This window comes from Podarcis raffonei, chromosome 1 (genome assembly GCF_027172205.1).
Source record: "Podarcis raffonei isolate rPodRaf1 chromosome 1, rPodRaf1.pri, whole genome shotgun sequence".
Taxonomy (NCBI): Eukaryota; Metazoa; Chordata; class Lepidosauria; order Squamata; family Lacertidae; genus Podarcis; species Podarcis raffonei.
The window spans coordinates 35,220,051-35,244,299 of record NC_070602.1 but is presented as its reverse complement, the minus strand read 5'-3'; the positions used below and the strand labels follow the sequence as shown (position 1 = coordinate 35,244,299).

At 42.8% G+C, this 24,249-nt stretch overlaps 1 protein-coding gene across 3 annotated transcripts in view; it reads left to right on the top strand.

Moving 5' to 3' along the window:
- The window catches only part of AKAP6 (A-kinase anchoring protein 6), a 241,344-nt gene that overhangs the window by 153,658 nt on the left and 63,437 nt on the right, over positions 1-24,249 (top strand). For all 3 annotated transcript variants that reach the window (XM_053380690.1, XM_053380707.1, XM_053380698.1), the window contains exon 9: positions 8,967-9,087. In XM_053380690.1, the coding sequence (XP_053236665.1) occupies positions 8,967-9,087 (121 nt within the window). The remainder of the gene's footprint in view (positions 1-8,966; positions 9,088-24,249) is intronic.

Sequence of the window (24,249 nt, the reverse complement as noted above, 5' to 3'; positions counted from 1 at the left end):
CAGTGTTGATTCATGTCCACACTTCCTGCTTTGTGCTATGTAATCTATTTTGCTGGAGAGGGATCTTGCTTGTCAACAGTGACTGATCCGTGTTGCAGTCAGCACTGTGGTAGCTCCATGCAACATGAACACAGTTCAGGGCCGATAGCATGATGACAATTAAGTTCAGCTGGTGTCATTGGCCTGACCTTGGATGCCTCCAGGACATTTGCTGTTTTGCCTTGATAGAGAAGAATGTGCCTAGTTCCTCGTAGAATTGGTCTTTGGTCTGTACGTCAGAGCACATAATGGGAGCACAGACGCTCAAGATGTTAACCGAACCAGAGGAAAGCAAGTGTTCTGAGCCCTTGGTCAGCAGTTCTTTCGCAGACAGAAGAGGGTTCTTCACTGTGAAACCTATGCCATGGGTGCCCTCCTTGCCAGAAAAGGGTGTAGTTCGTCTCTCAGAGACAGCCATTTGATGTGAGTCTGGTCTCCTGCAGAGCAGCAATGTCAGTGTTGAGTGTTTCCCTCTCACAGTTAATGATGGCTGTGTTCCATTAGTCATTGACCTGTGTGCGGGTCAGCAATTTATTGACCTGGGGCTGCCTGGCTTGATGACCACTTCTACCGACAAAAGCAACCCGTAACGCTTGTACCTTACGCCAATCAGGTTGAGCTTATAACTCGTAACTGATGCGTCCAGCATTGTTTTTCCTGCATTAGCAGCACCAACGTGACCTCTCCAGAGCGCAAACCAGGGCAGTGAGTTTGGAGGTCTTGGGCTGCCCAGACAACACAACCTCACCTCCTCCATCTAGCTGTAGTCGAAAGCAAAGGAATACATTTGGCACCAGCTTGGCTGCAGGAGCTGCCGGAAGGAGGGACTCCACTCCAGAATTGTGTAGAGTTTTCTCCTTACCCTTTTCTTCTCCCAAAGGTGTCCCGCATGACAGCAAATATGGATTGTTCCTCAGAGTTTACCCCCAAAGGCTTTCTCACAAATGAGTATGGCTGCAAGGCAGCAGAGGTTTAGGATCATATTTCCCCTTCTCCTAGATGGTCTACCTTCCCAGGTAGAGGAGCCCCATCTGCCTCTCATTTCCCTCAACAGCACATGCATTAGATATACATTAAATTATATGTGCTAATAAATGATGATAGATGGTGCCCAATAAAAAATCAGCACTTTTTCTTTCTTGTTTTAAACACAACTGCCCACAATGTGTTTTAGCATATCTGGATTTAGTGGGGGAAAGTAGAGTGCCACTTGGATGAGGAGGACATTGTGTCAACGCCAAAAAAAGACAAGTGAGGGTTTCGGGGGTTTTTACATTTTAAGTAACCTGGTTAATAAATATCTCTAAACAATGCATGGGACGCGGGTGGCGCTGTGGGTAAAAGCCTCAGCACCTAGGGCTTGCCAATCGAAAGGTCGGCGCTTCGAATCCCCGTGGCGGGGTGCGCTCCCGTCGTTCGGTCCCAGCGCCTGCCAACCTAGCAGTTCAAAAGCACCCCCGGGTGCAAGTAGATAAATAGGGACCGCTTACTAGCGGGAAGGTAAACGGTGTTTCCGTGTGCGGCTCTGGCTCGCCAGAGCAGCGATGTCACGCTGGCCACGTGACCCGGAAGTGTCTCCGGACAGCGCTGGCCCCCGGCCTCTAGAGTGAGATGGGCACACAACCCTAGAGTCTGTCAAGACTGGCCCGTACGGGCAGGGGTACCTTTACCTTTACCTAAACAATGCATGTAAGTAAAAAAATTAAAAATCACAAAAACAAATCATATGGAAAACATCAGACTTTATAAAACCCAAAATAATTAGGATGCTATTCAGCTAAAATTTACTGTGTGTTGGCCCACTGAAATTAGTAAACATTACTAAGAGCCATTCATTTCAATCTACTTTGAGTAAAACTTAGTTGAATACCACCTTTTGGTGGTATTCCCAAACTCCAGTGATTGACAGCAGTGGAGGGAGGTGAGATTATAAATAGCCCTCCTGCCTCTCGCCCCAGACACATTACCATGACAGAGCATATGGTCCGTGTTGCACCACACCACCACCAGTGTATAAACTTCACATAGGGATACTACAGGTCAGATGACAAGGCATGCGTTATAGAGTTACATCTCCCTGACCCCATGTCACTCACACTTTTTGCTCACAAGGGGGAACTTTGGGTGAGGGGAAACTGTGACGAAAGAGCACTTTGGACGATAATGCCCCTAGGGACTTGCACACAACAGTCATGTTATTGGCCTAGAACCAGAACAGGACCTCACCTCTGGACCAGATGGAAACACCTTTCAGCAAACTCCACTCCAACAACTGGATGGGCCAGGCAGAGCACCACACTCAGGTGAGCAAGGGAAGGGGGAACATTTGCTGTAATGCATATCTGTTGCAAATTTCTCACATCTCTTCCTTATTTCTTTATTAATACCCTTGTCTCATGGAATTCCCATTCCCTCCACCAACAGAGAGAAAAAGTGTTCCTGACACCCAGGAGAGGCACTCAGCCCCACTTACAGGTAAGCCCCACTCTGGGGTACCAGGAGCACCCCACACAGGTAAACAAGGGAAGAGGAAGAAGTGTGCTTCAAAGGAAAACTGGCCTGTGATTGCCTCTCATGTATCTCCTGGATTGCTATAAATGAAAACTGGGTCTTGCCTCAATTATATTGCTCCTAGTGCTCTTCCCGTCCAGTAGCAGGGAGCAGTGCCTTCCACAGAGGGCTAACACTGCATACAGGTGAGCTCTCGATTGGCCAAGGCCAGGTGCTCTATTCCAAACCCTTGCCACCAATGGGAGGGAAGGCTGAGGTATGAGCAGTGGCACCACCTTCACTGTTTCCTCTGCTCTGTTACAGCCAGCTATGTGTACCAGGAACTGTGTTTTCCAGCTGCTGATCATTGTTTGTTGCTTGCTCTCTCTTCCACCCGCCTTTGCTCTACACAGCCCATTTCCCAACAGGAACAGTCAATTGGGCCACCCTTTCCTGTGCAGACCACGAGGAGCTCCACCCCATATCCAACAAAACTGACCTGCATACAGCCAATTGAGAAAAGTCCATCTACTCACACCAGGCAGCCTGAGAAGCTCCATGCTAGACCAGCGATGGGCGTTCCCAACAGGGAGATGAAGCCACGAAGGGCACCACACCTACTCTTTGCCTCTCTGTCCTCCACAACATCCTCACTGATGTGAATTGTTGCCACCCCTAGTCACCTGTATTTACCACATAGATTGTTTCTGTTCCACTAGGGGCTGTACCTGGGAATCCTCTTCTGATACCTCTTCTGACTCAGAGTGGAGCTCTCAAAGTGGCATGGGGAAACACATCCCCAGGCAGTCTCCATCAGCCCTCCTGGACAACCCAGCATAAGCTAAGGGAAGGGGATGCTGGGGCTGTGCAGGAAGCCCTGCTTGTTGGGTAGTCATGGGCAGTCATTCACCAAGGAGGATGGGGCAGCTTGAAAAGGAGCAATGCAACCAGCCAGGGAAAGGAGGTAGACAGCCATTAACAAAGGGGAAGTGTCAACATGTGACTGGCAGTCAACCAGAACAGCCATAATACATAGTTGCAGAAGCAGCTAGGGCCAAGGAGCTGCGTGTTTGAGAACGTCCTCTTGGAATTTGACAGAGCACACCATGAGATTCCCATGGTGACTACATGATTGCATATCTTTCTTCCATTGGAAAAGGGGGGGCCATGGTGGGATTCACGTCACCTCATGCGCTGGTGTTTTAGCAGAGCGCACCATGGGGTTCCATTGGCACCACCTATTGTTCCTACCTGATTGTGTTGGTTCCACATTTGGGGCATGTAAACGTGACAGACATAGTCTCTGGTCAGCTTGTGTACATTGGCACCAGTGCAACCATGTGAAATGTGGACATGTAATTGGTGGGTTCTGGTGGTTTTTCCTGGAATACCTGAATCTTATCTGCTGCCCTTTCTGCTGCCTTTTCATTTTCTGGAAGTGTGTTTCCCCCCCATTCTTCCCAGGCATAGCTGGTATACAATTCACTGGTCATTGTGTAGTAGCAGCATATATTTTCACCCAGCATAAGGAAAGTATAGATTGTTCAGGCCAGCTCATCTTTCTGCCCCTTTCTCTCTCTTTTGTATTGTTATGTGAAAAACCTTGTTTCAGAACGCTGTATACCTTGAGCTGTTTTGTGGAAAGTTGGAACAAAAATCTAAATAAATGAATCTTGTATACTCTGCCCACTTCTTTATATCTTTTATACAAATGTCGCTGTCTTTCACTTTGTTACTTCCCCCACCCCCAACTATAGATATATATAGGTATTTCTTTCTTTCTTTTTGCTCACAGAAACTGTTCTGGAATTTCAGTCATTTCTCTTTTTAAATGTTCTTTCAATATGTTTTCTTCCACCACTGTTTTCTTGATGCCAACACTTTTATTTCTTCTAGTTTTCCTTCCCACTTTTACTCATTTTTTAAAAAATTGATTGCTGCCTTTTCTCTCTTTGTATGATTCTTTTCTTCCCAGTACAATGTTGCTTCCTTTATGCCACTGTTTCCCTTCTTACGATCAGAAGTTGGTCTGTTGTTAATAAGCTGCCCTTTCTTTCACAGAGGCTCAGTTTACAGATAACAGGTAACAGAGTTAGTAAATGCTAGAAAGTAATAAGTGGAAGAGTTCAGATAATATTTGAAGTACTGAAGGCTAAGCATCTTTTTCCAGGCCAAGACATCACCCGGATAGGGGTCAGAAAGAAAGGCAAAAGGTTCTGGAAGCAAGTCATTAACCCCTCAATGAAACCCATCATCAGGGCAAGACATTTTTTGTCTGGTGGACCGAGGGAGGAGTTCCCATGGTTACCATGGGAAGAGAAAGGTTTAGGATTTCAGCTTCCATGACGTACGAAAACAGGGGAGGGGGCAGGCTGTGCCCACAGGAAAAAAAGTGTTGTTTTACACGAGGCTTGGATTTTTTTTCCTGACAAGGATCTTTGGGAAGGAGAAGAGTGGGGCTAGTACTTCAGGGGTAGAACCATCTTGGCAGGCTGGGACAGAGGCACAGAGATAATGTGCAAGATTCTTTGGACTCCAGTGCTGCACCAGTGTGAAGGTCGGGTTTCTCCTGAGATATGAATACTGTGAAATCTTTCTCCACTGAAAGCTTCCAATGTAAATATGTTTAAATAAATCCTATTTCGAAGACACTGCAGACAGACTCCACCACACCTCATTTACCCCAAAGGAACACAGACCCTAGTTGAGTGTCAAGACCCCTTGAAACCTATTGCACCACTTGTTGGCATGCAACCAAGCTGGCTCCAGCTGGCCCCCAGCTGGCTCCAGCCCACCGGCCGATGTGCCAGGCGATCTCCAGATCTTGGTGCATGAATTTGCGACCCGAGCTTTAGAAGCTAGGGCACGCTACTCAGCAGAGAAACGCTGCGCAACAGAATTAGCAGGAGAGGCTATGTGAGTATATTTACAAGCAGTTTATTCAGCATACATGAGGACAAAAGGAAACATGTCTGTTCTCCTTCGTATCCAAAGCAAGCAGCATAAGCAAAAGCTATACACAAACGGAAGTTCCCAGCAAGCTGTGCTGGAGTGTAAACAGACATGTGACATACAACAATTCCACACGTCTGTTCTTAAGGTGGAACAGAATATTCCAACACCACTTGGCAGAGATTGGGGTGGCCAGTAACAGCAGGTCACGCTAAACCAAACCATGGCTTAGTGTAAGCAAGCAAGTTTGCTGTTTCCCAGAGTGAAGATTGTGCTATGCTCCTCCCTTGCTGCTGCTGCTGCTGCTGCTGCTCTACACAGGGCTTAGCATTACATCTGAACTAGAGTTCATGGTTTGTCTCACCAGACAAACCATGAGCCTTAAGTCACAAACAAAACATGGTTACAGCTTGCAGTTTGTCTAGAGTGAGTCAAACTGCAAGCCCAGGTTCAGACATAAATCTAGGTGTCATCCGGGGTAGGATGGCAGCAGGAGGATCATGGGAAGAGCACAGTAACTACTACCTTTGCTCTGTTCGTTCATGCTAAGCCATGCTTAGCATGCATGCAAATTGAATCAAAGCCTCTAGTGGTCGTGAATGGGCATACATCCTTAAGACCAACAGCCATTTCCCCCAAATTCTTAATTTTTGTCCAAAGTCCTCTGCTTATGCATATGACCATGTGCTTTTGCCTTCATTTATCGCTAGAAGTTTAGACCATACGTGGCTAATAGTCAACTAATTTCTTGCAACTCTCTTTTATAACAATTTTTTGAAGAACAGCTGATTGCAGGAATGTTTAGGTAATAAGCATAGCTTATATCTAGTTTTTGCACGGGGCAACTTACCAAAGTGAAGAAAGATCAAAATTCGTGGAATTGAAAGACCTTTGATCATTTTATGAAATCATTCTGGTTAGTTATATGATGCTGAATGAAGGTTTCAAAAAGGATGATATAAAAAAATAGATATAGCAGATGAATACTAGAAAAGGATGTTTTTTTTCTGTCCATGAATGGATTATTTTTGATGGAATGCAGCCTTTCCTTAGTACTTCTAAATGGGATATGCACTTTAACAAAGAAATTATGCAAGCTGAATAACAATACTAGAAATTATACAGAATGTTAAACTTGAACAATTGGCTGGTGAAAATAATTCCACATTAATTTTTTGTTTGTTAATGGTACTCACAAGATGATTTTCTCATGAGAAAGACTCTCATGAATTTTCATTTTATACAGTGAATTAATGTCCACACCTTAAGAAATATGTTTGCATTCAGAGGATTAGGTGTGCAACTCTGCATTTATGATTACCTGTCCACCAAATTAAAATACATTCCTTACAACTCAATCCTGCAATCCGGCTAGTGGAACTAAATAAACTTAAACCACATTTGTTGGCTTCACAGTTTGTATGGTTGCAGTTATTTTTTTCGGAACACAGAAAGTTTTCGGAACACAGGAATTTATACCATGTCTGAATATTGGCACATCTAGTTCAGCAATGCCTACACTGATTGGCAGTGGATCACCCAGGTTTGAGATGGGGTCTTTCCCAGTCCTACCTGGAGGTGCCAACACATCTGCTCTTTCACTGAGTTGCACCCCTAACATCAATCATTTTAAGTCTGCATTTCAATTTGCTTTGAACGATGATCTCATCATGGTTAAACTGCTTGTAAGGAGCGGCGGAGTTTCACACGGTGGGTTTGCGATTGAGAATGCTACTCAAAATACCATGACTTTATGAGCTTGGCCAATAGGGCTCTTTTGCTGCCATCTTCTTGATTGGTCTTAGATGCTGCTGTGTTCTATAGGAGAATAGTCCTGTGGACAATTTTGGGGGGGGGTGCTATTGGTGGATGGCAAAAGTGGGTGGGGCAGCAGGTGTGATTTTAACCTTTGTACGTAAGAGGATACTCCAACTAAACATCAGGAAGAGCTTTCTGAACGTAACAGCTGTTTGACAGTGCAATAGACTCCCTTGGAAGGTGGTGGACTCTCCTTCCTTGGAGGTTTTTAAGCAGAGGTTGGATGGCCATCAGTTGGCCATGGATGCTCTAGTTGAGATTTCGGCAATGCAGGGGACTAGATGATTATCAGAGTCCCTTCCAATTCTACAATTCTATGATTTGCTATTTTGCAATGTCTCTCCCATCTAGCTTGTTCAAGGGCAACCCTGTGACCTGGATGGACCAGGAATCCAGTATCTGGGTTCAACCTTAAACTAGTTGTTTGGATTACTGTGATGCATTCCAAAATAGATTTTACTGTATATGCACGGGAGTTGAATCACAAATGATCCCATAGCTTCAATCATTATTGCAGAACTAACCCTAAGTGTGATCATAATAGAAGCCTTATATGAGTGCTGACTTTGTTTTAATCTGGTTTAGCTTCAATTGATGGCACCAAATACTTATATCCCAAGTATTAATATTGCTTTGCTTGCAGGATACACTGATTCCCCTGTGGGCTGCAAATAACATAATTTAAATCTAAATATACTAAGTTACCGTAATTAGTTTTGGTAAGCAATAATGCTACACACTATCATATGGTCCTTAGATTCATAATTGTTCTTCAAAGCCAAAGGTAAGGGTTTGGAGAGTGACAGCAGTTTAGCAAGTCTAAATGATTTTTTCTTTCTTTTAAGAGTCACTCTTCAGACATTTCTGCAGTTTTTTCGTGTGCACCTTCTGTTACTTTTTTCTTTTTTCTTTTCTTTTCTTTTTTTGTATCACAGTGTTTTACTTATTCACTAGGCTTTCAATAGAGAATAACATTAATCCTTTTAAGCTCCTTATTCTAATGATTTATTTTCTTGGAAACCGTTGTGATCCTCCTTTGAATTTTAATGATTGCTGGCTATTCAAGGATTCATTGTTTTGACTTCCTGTCCTTACCTTTGTTTCTAACATGTCTGTAGGGAACACCTGTCTAATACTGTATCTGGCCTTGGTTCTCACTGGCTTACCATATTCACTCAAGCCTATCTTAAAGTGTTATGTTGAAATGCTAGCTACTCATGCATGAAAATAAACGTAGGATATATATTTGCAGAGATAGGCAGATAGACAGCAGAGGAATGGCTAAATGGATTGAGTCATTTTTTTTCTGTGAAAGTAGTGTTTTTGGTGCAAATAATAGCACATAATGCTCATCGCGGAGAAGTTTGCTAAATATGTTAGCACTTTAAAAACCATTAAGCAGCCCTGTATGTAATTCCCATTTCTTTTAAAGTTTTTGAAGGAAGAGAAATATGTCTGCTGTTGTTGACAGAATCTAGTATCGTTTGCTGAGATTTAGGTCACGGCTTATACTGGAGTTGAATTCTCATTTATCCTGTTGAAATAAAGAATCTCTTCCGCAACAGAGCTAGGGATATCATGCGTTTTTGAGAATATCTTATATTCTAATACAAGGTCTTAACAGCTATACCCTAATATGCATAATACATTTTATTCCTTATCTGCAGCCTTTTGGACTTTGATTCAGAATACCAGGAGCTCTGGGATTGGCTGATTGACATGGAATCCATAGTGATAGACAGCCATGACCTGATGATGTCAGAGGAGCAGCAGCTGCATCTTTACAAGGTTAGCGCTTCCGTTACTGCCTTTACCTAGCTATAGAAGATCTGATTAGTTTGACAAGTCTTTCTCTCACAGGATAGCCCTGCGTTCATTGTATATATCATGGTGTCTATTAGAATTCCCTTCCCTGTCCCCAACCTAATTTCCATCCCCTCTGTGCTGACAGCCTGCACCAACATCATAATTGTGAGAAAGTTTCCTTTATCACATTCCATTTGGTGCAATTCTATGGGAGGACAAAGATTTGTCTTTGGTGTGAATAGAAATAGATGAAACTGCATTCATAAGTAGACTGAAACAAAATGAAGAGGGGGGATGATAGTAGCATTTAGAAAATGTGTTTTGATTGGAGCGTTCGTCTGGTTTTATCTACCTTTCATGCCATGTTAGTAAAGGCGAGGGTGGGGGGTGCCTTGATTTAGCTTATTGTTTCAGGATATAGGATTTTTCCCATTTACTTTGCATAACACAAATATTATTTTATTAATACAATGTGCCTTTAATGAATTAAGTATGGTAATGGTAAACTTGTGCATTGGTTGCAAATCTTGGGTTGCAGCCAATGTTAGCCATACCTTTGAGTAGCCCCACTGAAGTGAATGGACATAGTTAACTTGTGCCATTAATTTCAATGTGTTTACTCTGAGTAGGATACAACCCCTTGTGCCTTACAAAGAAAGAGAAAGGGGGGAAAGAGCTGTTTTCTGTTTCTGATAACTTTTGCTTAACAAAAAAAAATTAAGATAACTTCTTCAAAAGCAATAATTTCATTTTCAACTCTAATTCTGGACTTTTGTATGTGATGTAGAGATGGGGGGAAGCATTTTGGGAGTGGAGGAGGGGCTTTCTACAGACATATCAGGATGTAGTAAATCTTCCTCATTTAGGCAATTTTTATTGGACTAATTTTGACAGTTGTCATCCTTGAATTGCTTTGAGCATATGGCATATCTCAAAGAGCAGATTGTGAATCATAAAAAATAAAATTAATAACTAACAACAGAATCAGCAACAGTATAACGACAAGGAACAACTACCCTCTAGCCTTTTTTTATTTCTTATGCAAGAAATGGCACACTCAAGGTCAAATAGAAGTTGTTTTCTTTCTTCTCTATTTATTTTTGTATATATAATTTAATGAAACGTGAGTGTTTTTTAAAATAAAAAACCACAAGCCACACAACAGTGTGATGTACCAGCAAAAAAAGGTAATGCTATTCTAGGCTGTGATCACAGAAGTATAGTGTCCAGATCAAGGGAAGTTATAGTATCACTCTATTCTGCCTTAGTCAGACCACACTTGGAATACTGTGTCCAGTTCTGGGCACCACAATTTAAGAAGGATGTTGACAAGCTGGAACGTGTGCAGAGGAGGGCAACCAAGATGATCAAGGGTCTGGAAACTAAGCCTTATGAGGAGCACTTGAAGGAGCTGGATATGTCTAGCCTGGAAAAGAGGAGGCTGAGAGGAAATATGATAGCCATCTTCAAATATCTTAAGGGCTGTCACAGGAGAATGCTTGTTTTCTCCTGCTCTGGAAGGTAGGCTTTTAAAACTGTGAAATGGCTTCAAGCTGCCAGAAAGGAGATTCCGATTCTCCTTCCTTGGAGGTTTTTAAACAGAGGTTGTATGGCCTTCTGTCATGGATGCTTTAGCTGAGATTCCTGCATTGCAGGGGGTTGGACTAGATGACCCTTGGGACCCCGTCCATCTCTAAGATTCCATGATTTACTCCTTTGTAGTTTCTGTAAGAACTTCCTATACAGAATACTTAAATACTTGTACATTCAGGTAATTTGGAAAGCCAGTTTAGATGTGTCAGTTCCTCTGTGGACTTTTTATACAGCGGAGAAAAATTAAAAATCCATGCACATGCATTTCACTCTCTACATTAGTAAATTCCAAGGAAAGCTTATTCACTTAGTCTGATTTGAGAAACCATTGACTGAGCAAATGAGTACATTTGATCGCCCATAAAAAGTATTGCTTTACTGACACAGGACATCATAGCAGGATTCATCATACTGGTATTCCTTTCGACACCTGCTGAAGACTTTCTTATTCAGGCGAGCCTGCCCAAATGTTTCTAAAGTTTGTAGGTGTTTAATTTGTTTTAGTCTATTTTATGGCAGTTTTAACCTTCTGTATGTTTTACATTACAGTTGTAAAATCTTAACCTGAGGTACCACTGTATATAGTGTTGAGCACTATATATTACACCATTGCTTTTTGTAGAATATAGATTGTTTCCAAACCCTCTACAAAAGGAGGCAATTGAGAAAAAAGAAAGCATGATAAGATAGACATAGAGTGGTACCTCGGGTTAAGAACTTAATTTGTTCTGGAGGTCTGTTCTTAACCTGAAACTCTTCTTAACCTGAGGTACCATTTTAGCTAAAGGGGCCTCCCGCTGCCACCGCACCGCCACAGCACAATTTCTGTTCTTATCCCGAAGCAAAGTTCTTAACCCGAGGTACTATTTCTTGGTTAGCAGAGTCTGTAACCTGAAGCGTCTGTAACCTGCAGCATCTGTAACCCGAGGTACGACTGTATGCATTCTTCAAGTGCCACACCAACAAGCTTCAACCATCCACAGCAGCTATATCTAAGATAAGGCTGTAAGTGGTTACACTTACTGTATAATAGGATTCCCATGTTTGCATTGTTCTCACCCGTGTGTATATTTTGTAACCTTTAATAGCTGCTCTTCTTGTTCCATTATACAAATGGGGCAGCTGACATGGAGCTTAACGTGAAACATGAGAAAGAAACAAAGCTGTGGTCATTACATTTCATAGAGGCAACTTCGTTATGCGGTTTTCCACAGATTCTGAACGCAGACCAGTTTACCTGACATACCAGTTAGCCCAATAAACTCCCCACCCCAGAATGCAGTACAGCTGCAAAGGCTGCAATCAGCTGCAGAAGAGCAGTGTGTGATTGTGCTTAATCCTTTCCCTCTCTGGTAAGTTTCTTTCCCTGCTAACAATCCACCCTCAAATTGCCTTTGGATTGCATATGACCACCCTAAGAGCATCATGAAAGCAAACCATCATGAATGTGCAATGAAAATAATGTCTGCAAGGGCCCTGAGATATGTAAGCTTTGGGCCCACTGTTCATTTAGGAAGAAGAGTTTGGATTTGATATCCCGCTTTATCACTACCCAAAGGAGTCTCAAAGCGGCTAACAATCTCCTTTCCCTTCCTCCCCCACAACAAACACTCTGTGAGGTGAGTGGGGCTGAGAGACTTCAGAGAAGTGTGACTGGCCCAAGGTCACCCAGCAGCTGCATGTGGAGGAGCGGGGACGCGAACCCGGTTCCCCAGATTACGAGACTACCACTCTTAACCACTACACCATGCTGTAGTTATCTCCTGTGAGTAAACGAAGTGGTGGAAATTAAAATGTGTGAGCCAGGCGAAAGCAATCCTTCACCCAGGTTTCATTTGGCCCTAGAAACATTTTCCCCCTGAATGAAACAATAGACTTCCAACTAGCATTTGAAGAAGCAATGGTGCAAAAAACAATAACAACCTGTTTTTTAAAAGTTTTCTAATATTAGCAGTTTCCCTCAGGAATGACCGTAACTCAGTGATAAAGCATCTGCTTTGCATGCCTGTCTCAGATCTAACCTGAGGCCTCTCAAGCTTCAGTTGGGAGACACTTCTGTCTGAAACTGGCTGCTGTCAGTCAGTGCAGACAATACTGAGGTCAATGGACCACTGGTCTGACTCAGTATAAGGCAGCTTCCTATGTTCCTAAGGTTTTTAAACGGTTTCAACAAGTTCCCAGGAACATGTGGTGATACCTGAATAAATTTCTTAGGGTCATTTCACACATTCTTTGGTAAAGTAGTGATAAAGACACCACAGTATGATGTTATTGTGTCTGTGTCTCATGGTGAATGCTTCTGGTGGAGGCATCCCTATGTAGTGATGGCCGGTATATATCACAATGGAAAGACTCTTCCTTCAGAAGCCTTTCTAGTGATGTGGTATATGCTAGCTGCCACCACATGAGGGCTCATTTGAGTAGGCAGAATTTGAGTTTCCATTTACAGATTGTGTGTAGAATGCATATATTATTGACAGTATAGTGCCATAGTGTTGAACCATATCGACTGAACGTTGAGCTGTTGAATTTGGTCGTTCCTCGTGCAGAAACTACAGGAAATAAATCATGGGAAGATTGGAATCCCGTTTCTCTCTTGCTTTAATTCATGTTGCTCCACTAACAACTATACTGTACAGACGCCAGTTCATTGCACTTTCTCTTTTCTAGGGGTAGATTTCTTAAATCTACAGAATCTTCCTCCTAGTTATTGAATTGATAAGTAATTGCACCACTGAGCTAGCTCAGCAAACCTCCTCTGCCAGGTTACCTGCTGTGTTTTCACTATTGGCAGCAGTAATCTTTGCCTCTAAGGAGTCTATAAGTGGGAAAGATCTATAATAAAACAAGTACATTGCAAGGCAAGAGCATACATTAAATGCATAATAACAATATAGCGATGCCAGAACTAGGTATGAGAAAATTATCTGTATATTCACAGTTCAGCATGTATCCCCAGTGATGTTTTTCTCTAATTCCATACCGATTCAAGCCAAGCCTTTCTTCCCCTGATTTTATCCTGATAGATGACGATAGGAGGCCTTGGTAAAATTGACATAGAGCAGAGCTGTAGTTTTTTGTTCTCAGTTGGTTCAAGCCTTTAATGTAATCTTATATCAAAGACGAATTCTCCTCCTTCTGACTCCAAACAAACCTGCAATCATTTTGAAATCTCAGTTTATACAATATTAGGCTAAAGGCTGACGTAGTATGGAAAGTGAGCCACAGGGCTGTCAATACTCCGTCAGCCTTCTTTTTATATTGATGTCTTTCTCTTGCGTGCCGGTGAATTGAATGCTGATATGTAATTCTTGACCCTCCCTACTTGCTCAGCTGCCTGATCAATACTGCTACCACCATCTCCTCCTCAGCCTAGGAAACAAAAGCTCCCTGCAGCCAGCTGCGGAGGCAGAGGGAGGTCATTCACCTTCCCTCCCAGGCACCTGAATTCTGGACACTTTGCTTGCTGGCAGAGGAGGAGGAGCCTGCATTAATAGCAATTGGATGGGTGGGCAAGGTAGGAGAGGCAAGAATAACATTTCATCATTCAATATTATGGCCTGATGCTAATAATACAAGGGAGCTGTCAGCACATATACCATGCTGTGAGCTTACTCTTTTTCTGAAGGCACAAGAGACCACTATCTTGCTGAAGCTAGTAGGTCTGGTCAGTGCCTGGATGGGGGACCACTTAGGAACTATAAGTAGGTCTGTTCAGGTTCCATGATGGAAAGAAGCATGAAATATTAATGTAAGAAATGTGTCTGTCTTCAGTCTTAAACTCTACCCCCTGTTGCATAGTTATCCTCACTCTAGCTATCCTACTTTTAAGTTACTTTAGGAATAGAGTATCTAGGTCTTTTGAGTATGTTTGGTCAGGCTTGGCACCAGCTGTCAACCAGGTCAAGCATTGGCCAAGGGCCTCAGGAGACTCAGAAAGACCCTTCCCAGCCAAACTTTCCTGGGCTGCCACTCACTGCCCTTTCTGCCAGGTGCTCACATGGTGGTGTGTGGTGTTGCTGCCACTGCCATGACACTGGTGGCAGCAGAAAAACAAAATACCTCATGGGATATTGGGGTATGTGAGTCTGAAGGGACATCAGTGGTACCATGCCAAGGACCCCCTTAAGTTTCTGCCGGGTTCATTTTGGCTTCATCCTCCTTTTGTCATTATAATACCTGGACCTGATCTCTCAAGCGTTCTTTAAAGATCCACAGATAATTATCCTACATAGGATTTATAGGATCTGGCCCAAGCGTCTAAACTCCTCTCATTAATCCTTTAATAGAAACCTCTGTATTGATGCAAGATTTCTTCCTGGAGTGTTCAAAAATTAAGCAAATCAGGGTTTATTGGAGCTGTGGAGATTAGAAATGAATGTACTAGACAGAGAAAGTTAATGATAATTCCTTACATTTTCCCCAGAAGATTAATTGTGCGTTAGATTAAAACCCCATTAAATTGAGTAAGATATGATTGTTAAAATTGTTAGCATGTAGGGAGTAAAATTAACCAAACATTTCTTTACAAATATAAAAATGTTGGCATCTCCTTTGACATTTGGAGGGTTGATTATAAAAGCATTTAAGGTGCTTGAAATACATACTGCATAAAATGTGTCCTGATTAAATCTTCAAGAAGGATGTGTGTGCCATGGCGGGTACAAGAAATACTGATCCTGGCGTAATGATTTGTGAGTAAATGTGTTGATTTAGCAACAGGAAAGCTTAAATACGAGGCTGTCCAATCAAAGAGGGGGTAGTACTCTTGACTAAATGGCATTCAAATGTTCATCAGAAGTGAATGCTTCCTAAGGAAAGTTGGAGGTGGTGGTGGTGGGGAAAGGAACCTCCATTTATCCTAGGTGGGACTAATAGCAGCTGGGGGAGGCGGGCGGGAAGAGAGATTTAGATCAGGGAAAATATTTTTGAAGACTTTAAAGCCCTATATAGTTTGAGACCCATATATCTGAAGGAGTGCCTGCTCCCACATAAACCCACCCACCAGCCTTCTTCACAAACTCTGTGAACACTACATCTTTAAAGCATATTCAGAGCACATTTTCCTTGCTCAAAGAATTCTGGGCACTGTAGTTTATCCGCCGCAGAGTTACAATTCCCAGCAAGCATTAACAACCTACGGTGCCCAGAATTCTTTAAGGGTGGGGAGGGGGATTGTGGTTTGAAGGCTCTATATAGGTGCCTGAGTGGTTTATGTTGTAAAAGCTAAGAGTTGCAGCTGGTGTTGGTGAGTAAGGGGGAAAGCGGTTTCTTCTCTCCATCCCTGCCTCTAATGATAGTGATTTTCAAAGAGGGAACATGTTTTTTAAAAAACAAAAACCCAAAAATACATCTGTTGCTTTTTGAAAAATTGAGATCTGTGTAACGAAATGCTCTTAATTCCTGCAATTCTGCTTTCCCTAAGAACCATTTCCCTTGAGGAATCTCATAGGTAAACAGAGTAAACATGCATCAGATTATGTGTGTTTCTTGCATTTCTTTTGGAAACTGTCAGAAGCACACAACAATATGCAGTGTATTAGCTTATAACTTTATTATTTCCCCATTGAAAAAATAATAATGTAAAAACAAATGAGCCTGGAGTTAGGCAACATTAATTGCAGTCGTACCATCTTAAACTGCCACCACCATCCTTAAAATCATTTCTAAGGTGTCTATTTATTGTATATCTTTAACCAAACACAAACTTTACTAATCAGTACAGCATAGACCATTGCAGAGTTAAATGATTCATTCAAAGCAGAGCTTTCAGTAGCAGGATAGTAAGTTGGTGGGTAGGGCTTAACAGTGGTGATCATTTGTGAGGAAATAAGAGTGGCTATATTTTCACTGGTAAATTGTTGAGGGAAATGGCACTGCTTTACTTCTGAAGATGCCGTTCCTTTCCTCCTCTGGGTGTGCTGGTGCTCCATGAGCTTTTCGCTCTGGCTCTGTGCAGAGCTGCGGCCTCCTGGATCAAACAAACCATGGTGAAAGTTTCCCTCATTTGCATCACTTCTAGACAGCCCTGTCTTACTCTTTGCTGTCAGGAAATCACTGTCTTTGTCACCTTTCTTCAGTGATCTCCTTTTGGCAGAGATAGTCCATGTGACCAGGATTAATCACAACAACAACAAGAAGAAGAATCCTGGCTCAGGATTCAGTGACATGTTTTGCTCCGAACTCCAATAACAACAGTGTAGGCTGGAGTCAGGAGGAAATGACTACATTAATTTCTGAGTGAAAAGATAATTAACACTTAAAAGACTAATGTTGTAAGCTATGAAGCTATAATTCATATTAATGAAAACGCGCTTAGGGGAGGAAGTAGTACCGGGCTCTTCGTTGTTAAAATAATTTAGGGAAAGTAAAAGGAGGGTGGTGGGGGACGCAAAGTCTGTGCAAAGGAGAGAGGGAAACCGTCAGCTATAATATACTTAAAGGTTTGAAACTGCAGGCTGAAGTGTGTGTAAAGTGCTTACTTAGATGATATGAATAGGATCCTGCCAAACAAAAGCAGTAGTGTGCTCCTAGAATGCTGTGCTTAGAGGAGTTTCCTTGGCAACAGAAATGCAGTTCCAAAAGTAGACAGAACTTTCCTCAGAAAACATGCTATTAATAACAACCTTCCGGAACAACCTGGAACAATTTGACTACTTGGCAGTGATAATGCCAAGTGTTCTGCAAATTAATGTAACACAACAGTTATATGTTTCTCTTGCCCATAATTCTTCTGAAGTTGAAGTGTGAGCTCTGTTCAGTTTGTGGATCTGAGGGCAAGAAGCCATCCCAAATGTTAGTGAAGCGAACGAAAGCGGAAATACCAGTAGCTCAACTAGCATCGGGCACGTTATTTTATCTTGTACATACGACAGATTTGTTTGACTAGATTATTTATTCTAATTGTAGGGATGGAGGGCAAAGTGTAAGTACAGGGTTAGTCGCCATCCCAGATTACAAAGTGTGTAGCAAACGCTGCATGAAATGGTTAAAATCGTTGAAGGTTTGTGCCTTCGGTGTACATCCAAAATATTTGGTTCTTAGGCTTGATTCATCTCCTGTGCAATCCTATGCAGCCTCCTGAGAAGTAAGTCCCACTGAGTTCAATGGGGCTAACTTCCAGGTAAGTGGGTAAAGATTGCAACATAAATTGTGCATGCTTTTGTGCATTTGAGAGCTCACTATAGTTGTCCCTGTGTATTCTGATGCTTCTGTGTACTGTAATTACATGGGTTGCAGGCTTCGGAAATGAGAGCACTAACTCACCCTTCATGAATACCAGCTGAGTGACTGGGTGAAATGGGGAGCCTCCTGTGCTTGTGGATCTCTCTGCATTTTAGAACAACCATGTGGGGAGCCAGTGGCATAGCATTGATTACTGGCACCCGGAGAAGGCATGGTTCAACACTGTGGTGCTATACTCCCCACCAGAGCAAAGCGGGGCCACACTGATCTGCCTGCCCACCCACACAGTGGGGAGCCCGACCAGCCAGCGTGGTTATTGGTGAGCGGAGAACAGCAACGGGCTGGGGGCACCTGTGGGGGGCACCTGGTTTGTGCCCCCTCAAAAATTGTGTGCCCAGGGCCAATGTCCCCTGGCACCCCCATGGTACATTCCTGTGGGGAGCACTCACAAGTACAGGAGGCTTCCTGCTCTCCACAATTACCCATCAACTGATAGAGGACAATTTCAAAGGGGACAGACCTAGCAGGTTCATCCCAGCAGTCACTCCCTTCACATGAATGCAGTACATAGAATTTGGGTGCCTGAAGAGGGCTAATGTCTGTGTATGAAGCAGAACTGGGAACCTGTGGCCCTCCAGATGTTGCTGGACTCCAACTCCCATCAGCCCCACCAGCATGACCAATGATCTGGGATGGTGGCAGTTATATTCAGCAACATTTGGAGAACCACAGGTTCTCCATCTCTGGTGTAAACTATATACCTGCAAAAAAGAAAGAAAGAAAGAAAGATGTTACAAATAAGTGTTCCCCACACTCTATTCTGTTGACTAAGCATGGGTTTAAAACAGTTAACACTAACAGAAGCTGAAATTAATGACATAGCCTCTATATGCTCTCAACAGCTCTGAGGACAGCTCCCACGAAAGGTGGTGGACTCTCCTTCCTTGGAGGTTTTTAAACAGAGGTTGGATGGCCATCTGTCATGGATGGTTTAGCTGAGATTCCTGCATTGCAGGGGGTTGGACTAGATGACCCTTGGTACCCCTTCCAACTTCAATATTCTATGATTCTATGACTTGGCTTGTAACAGAAAGTACAAAATATGCTCTCCGCGCAGACTTTTAAAAAATATGTCATAATTTCTGTCTGCCAAGAGAATAAACTAATTTCAGATCTGCCTTGCCAACTAGAATCATTAGAATTCTGTTAAAGGCCATAAGTTTACTAGACAGGAAAGGTAGACTACTCTACTGCCTTGACCTTTCTTGAATCCTTAGATCTAAAGGTTAAAAGTAATCAATATCTCATTGTGCATCCTGGTAATAAGTAATAACCATCATGTTAAAATCTAAATGATTGCATATCGCACTTAAGCATGTTGACCCATTTGGGAGCCTTTTTAATTGCAATCAGGATAGTGATTATGGTTTGCTAATAAACTTTTAGCCTAAATGGCAAAAATTGCAGCCTTCAGCTTTTTGTAAAATATGACTTCAGCTTCTAATGCTGATTGAAAGGGGTGTGCTGCAAGTTAAAAGCACATTTCTCTAGGACAGATTTGAATATCTCTTTTTGCAAAAAATAAAATAATTTTTTTTAAATTCAGAAATGCTAACAAAGACACTGTTAAATGGTGTTAGCTTTTCTAACATAAACACAGTACCTACTTGCATCAAATAGTATTCCATACCAGGCGAACGCTGGCCATGATTTGTCATAAAAATAAATTATCTAAGACCTTTGGCCACTCCTCACATCCTCCCTCAGCCATAATGACTGGTGCCGTGCTGAATCCAGAAATCTAAGCCTAAGTGTGGACATCTGTGAGTGATGAACAAAAGTAAGAATGGATGAGTGAGTTGGAAAGACAGGAAATATGCTGATCAGCCTGTTTTTGCCTAGTGCCTTAAGATATGTAATAAAGGCACCAAGTGAGTGCCTCTCCCTGAGGAGAGCATGCCACAAGCAGGGACCCACTGCAAAAAAGACCCATTCATACATTGCCACCCTCTGGACCTTTTGCAGAGGAGACACAAAGAAAGTCACAGGGGATGTGATCACAAAATCAGTTCAAAGAAGGAAAGGCGGTCCTTGAGGTATTGCAATCCTGAGCCATTTAAAGCTTTATAGGTAAGAACCAGCGTTTTGAATTGGGTCCAGAAAATAATCGGCAGCCAGTACAGTTGGGCCAGGATTGATGTTCAAGCTGCCTTGTCCCAGTGAGCAACCTGACCACTACACAGGGCTGAAGAGCGCTCCCCAAGCAACCACCCAAGTGGGACTGAAAGCACTGCAAAGTGGGGCCACCCACCCCTAACTTGGACAGCCGCTCCAGTAGCATATCATGGTCAGTGGAAATCAAAAGCCACAGAGAGGTCGAGGAGAAGTAACAGGGAAACATTTCCCCTGTCTCTCTCCTGTCATGTAGGGCGTCCAAAGCAGTTTCTGTGCCAAAACAGGACCTTAACCCTGATTGAAATGGATCTAGAAATTCAGTTTTCTCCATGAACACCTGGATCTGGTTCATGACTAGCCACTCAAGTGCTTTGCCCAAGAAGGGACACTGGAAACTCACCATATTTTATTGTTCTAATTCCCTCAAACAAACAAGAGGATGCTATAATGGATGGCTATTCCAGCAGGGCTTCTTGTGTGGTTTTAAAGTGTATTCTTATTTCAATAGCAGAAAAATGTGTCCCATGTTCCCAACCCCCATCTCTGAGCTGTTGAAGGTAAACTATATTATCCAGGAAAAAAGAAAATGGGTTAACTGCTATCAGTGCTTCTTGCTAAAAAAACAAACACACACACACACCAAAAACCTCTAAAATCCTTTTTTGAGTAATAGGATGAATTTGTCTGACCCTCTCCACAACATGTCATTTTCAGCAATGAAGAAGAAAAAACACACATCAGATGTAATTTATCACATCGGTTTTCAAAGATATTTCATTTTCTCAGGAAAACAAAGTAGGAAAAGTGATACCTTCTTATTGAACTAATATTTCTGGTGGCAGATATGCTTTCTGACACTTGGTTCAAGAAACTGAGTCATCTACAGCCCTATTCATGTATTCCAGGGGTGAGGATCCTCGAGCCCATGGGCCAACCTTCACCCAACAGCGGGTCAAATCAGGACTGTAAGGCTATTTTAAAAACAACACCTACCTGCCAATCAACTGACATCATTCTGATGAGAGGTGACATCAGCTGGTGGACAGTGGGGAGCAGGGTTTGATTCTGTTTTGGCTGTGTACACCAGTTCTCCTGCTGGGGCCAATGCAGCCAAACTGAGCACGATGCAGAGGGAGGTTCAGTCCTGTTCACTATGGCTACCCACACCTGTTCCTTTCTGGGAACAGACGCACATAGCCAAAGCAATAGGATGCAGCCTTTGGTGCACTTGGTGAATGGAGACTAAATCCTGATCACTTTGGTTGCATGTACCAGTTCCCAGCCCCTTTTCAAACAGCCCCGTGTTGCTCTTTAAACTTCCAGGCTGCTTGCAAAAGGGCTTTCAAACTACCCAACACTGTGCTTTGAAGTCCCGACAGCTGGGACTTCAAAGTGTAGCGTCACCACACATCAGGTGATTGACAGCTGGGTAGCCCTGTCCAGATGTCAGATTTGGCCCTCTAGAGGTCAGAAGGTAAGGGTTTGGCCTGTCAAGCAGAACGTGTTCCCCACCACTAATGTATTACATGCCTGTGGGTTCCACAACACTTGAAAGGGTTCTCTGTAATGCCTAGGCTAGCCCTACCTCTAGTTACAACCATGACCTCCTCCCTAGCTGACAAGTGTTTGGGACTTTCGGACATTAAAAAGCACATAGACCCCTTTCAGACTGATGTTGTGTCAACTGGAAGAGGCCAGTGTGCATATTGATTTCCAGGTACAAGTCTAGGCCACACATTCTACAGCACCAAATCATTTGTTTGAAACCTACAGATACCAAATAAACAAATAGGGCTGAGGTCCTTTGCACATATTTGTAATGCTCCTGCCTTGGCGCTTGCTTTTAGCATTGTGCCAAAAGAGCAAGAAAATGGTCTCTACACCTGCGCAGAATTCATGGTTCATGATCGGCTATCAGCTGAATAATGTTAGCTGAGCATGGACTCTGTGTGTCTTGCAGTGGCGTAAAAAGCTTATGTGCTTTATTTATTTGGATTTACATTCTGCCTTTCTATGATACAATCAAACTCTAGGTGGCTTAGACATAAAAAATATAAATCACAATAAAAACTAAAAACAAATATAACCGTAAAACAAACAGCAGTATCATAAAATATTATCATAAAGTGTCCTCAGTTTCCCCCATTACCTGCGACTAGCATAGCAATAACACTCTAAGCCATTTTATCTGCCGCTTTCCTCCTTAAATAGAAGTGTATGTTACAGGCAGGAAAAGCTATACAAAATATGTTATCGTATTTCTCCCTTCCCTGCTTATACTCTGTGTGTATGACCACTGGAATTCCCACTAGGTAATTTTATGTGTGTATCAATGAGAACTGAGACGTCTGAAACGTCACGTGGGTTTCCCCCTCAACTTGCAAGACTACATATCCTTGCAACATAAGCTGTGGGCTTCATGCTCATCACTTAACAGATTAAATAAGCTGCTTTGACCTGACGGCGTTTTGATCTTGGAAAATATTGCCTTTCTTGAGGTTGTGGCTGCGGTTATTGTTATTATAATTATTGAAGCCGCTGTTTCACTGATTAGAACTTTAACTGGTAATGTCAATGCCACAAGAGATGATCTTACCCAAAGCTCCTCTAGATCAGGGGTGGTGAAACGGTGGCCCTGTGGGCCAGATCTGGCCTGGCAAACCACTGTAGGTGGCCAGCAGCCCTTCCCAAGAGGTCCTCTTCTCCCTCTGTGAAGCACTGCTCCTTCCTCTTACTTGGTGCCATTGTTAGGCAGTCTTACTGGTTAGGGAACAGAAAGCAACAGGAAGAAGAATGGTGTTGCAGAAGAGAGAAGGGTGCGTTTGCAAGGTAAGCAGATGGGACTTTTTTTTACCATTGCAGGACTGAACTGGATGGAGAGATTTAAATTAATAAGAGATTAGAATTGCTCTTCTGTTTAAACCTCTCCTCTCTTTACAGAGCTCCTGTGGACTTGGTTTCTCCATTGCACCACCAACAGCTAAGAGGAGAGGTTTAGTCTTCTGAACTCAGCTGCAATGGGGCTTAGTATGGCATGTGCCCACATGTGTGTATGTGAGAATTTCAGGGCCGGCCCAAGGCATTTTGACATCTGAGGTGAACCACAAAATAGTGTCACCCTCACTGCAAGGGAAGAAAGGGTGAATGAATAGCTACATCAGGAACAGGGGTGGAGTGGGGGGGGGATAAATATTTACATCAGGATATGCTGCCCCTGTGGATCCTGCCACCTGAGCCAGTAACCTCACCTTGCCGCATGGGTGCCATGGCCCTCTAGAGTGTGTTGTTTGTCTCCAGGTGTGCTTTATGTATCATGAATGGGTAGGTGTGGCAGATGAATGTGATGCGTTCAAAAGGTGGCGTGCATTAGTCATTCCCGCTGCTAGCAAGCAACCCTCAGAGGGGTGGCTGATTCTTAGTGCTGCCTTTGGGCCAAAAAGGGGCATTTACCCCTGCTCTAGACCTCTAGGGGGACTTTGGGTGAGCAATTTCTTTCAGATAATGATCCCCACCCCTGATCTTTCCAAGGAGCTGATAAGATTTCAGCTTTTAAAAAGAGCAATACATGGGAGTCTTAGCAGCTGGATTGGGAGCGTGCATTGATTTCCCATTCAGCCAGGGATAAGTATGCGAAAGTTGGAACAGTGTATGTGTGTGTGTGTTTGTTTAGATAGACACACACTCGTACTGTTCAAATCAATTCTCCTTCTACAATAGTCTCTAGCAGAAGAAAATTGAAAATTTAAGTAGGGTTAGTGTAAATCTCATGAGGATTTATGGTCTATATAATTTATGTATATCTAGAACTCCCAACATACATTTCCCCCCATAACTAAAAATGTTCAGGTTTTTTGTTTTGTTTCGTTTTAAATCCTTTCTGAAACTAAGAAATACCACACAACAAATTTGAGAAGGTGCACAAAGATGTCTTGTGAATGACAGTAAATAGGTCAGGCTGTAGCCTGTAAATGGATACAAATGTAACAAAATTGATGCAAATGACAAAATACTTAATAACTAGCCAACATTAGAAAACTTTAATCAAGCTGTGCTTTTTAAAAGCCCAACCGAAAAGTCTGTTCTGTTGCACTTCATTTGTCTTCTTCCACGTTAACATGAGAATTCACAGTATATGAAGTAAAGAAATAAGTAATAGAAAATGGCCCAACCTCTATAGACAGCCTTCAGTTA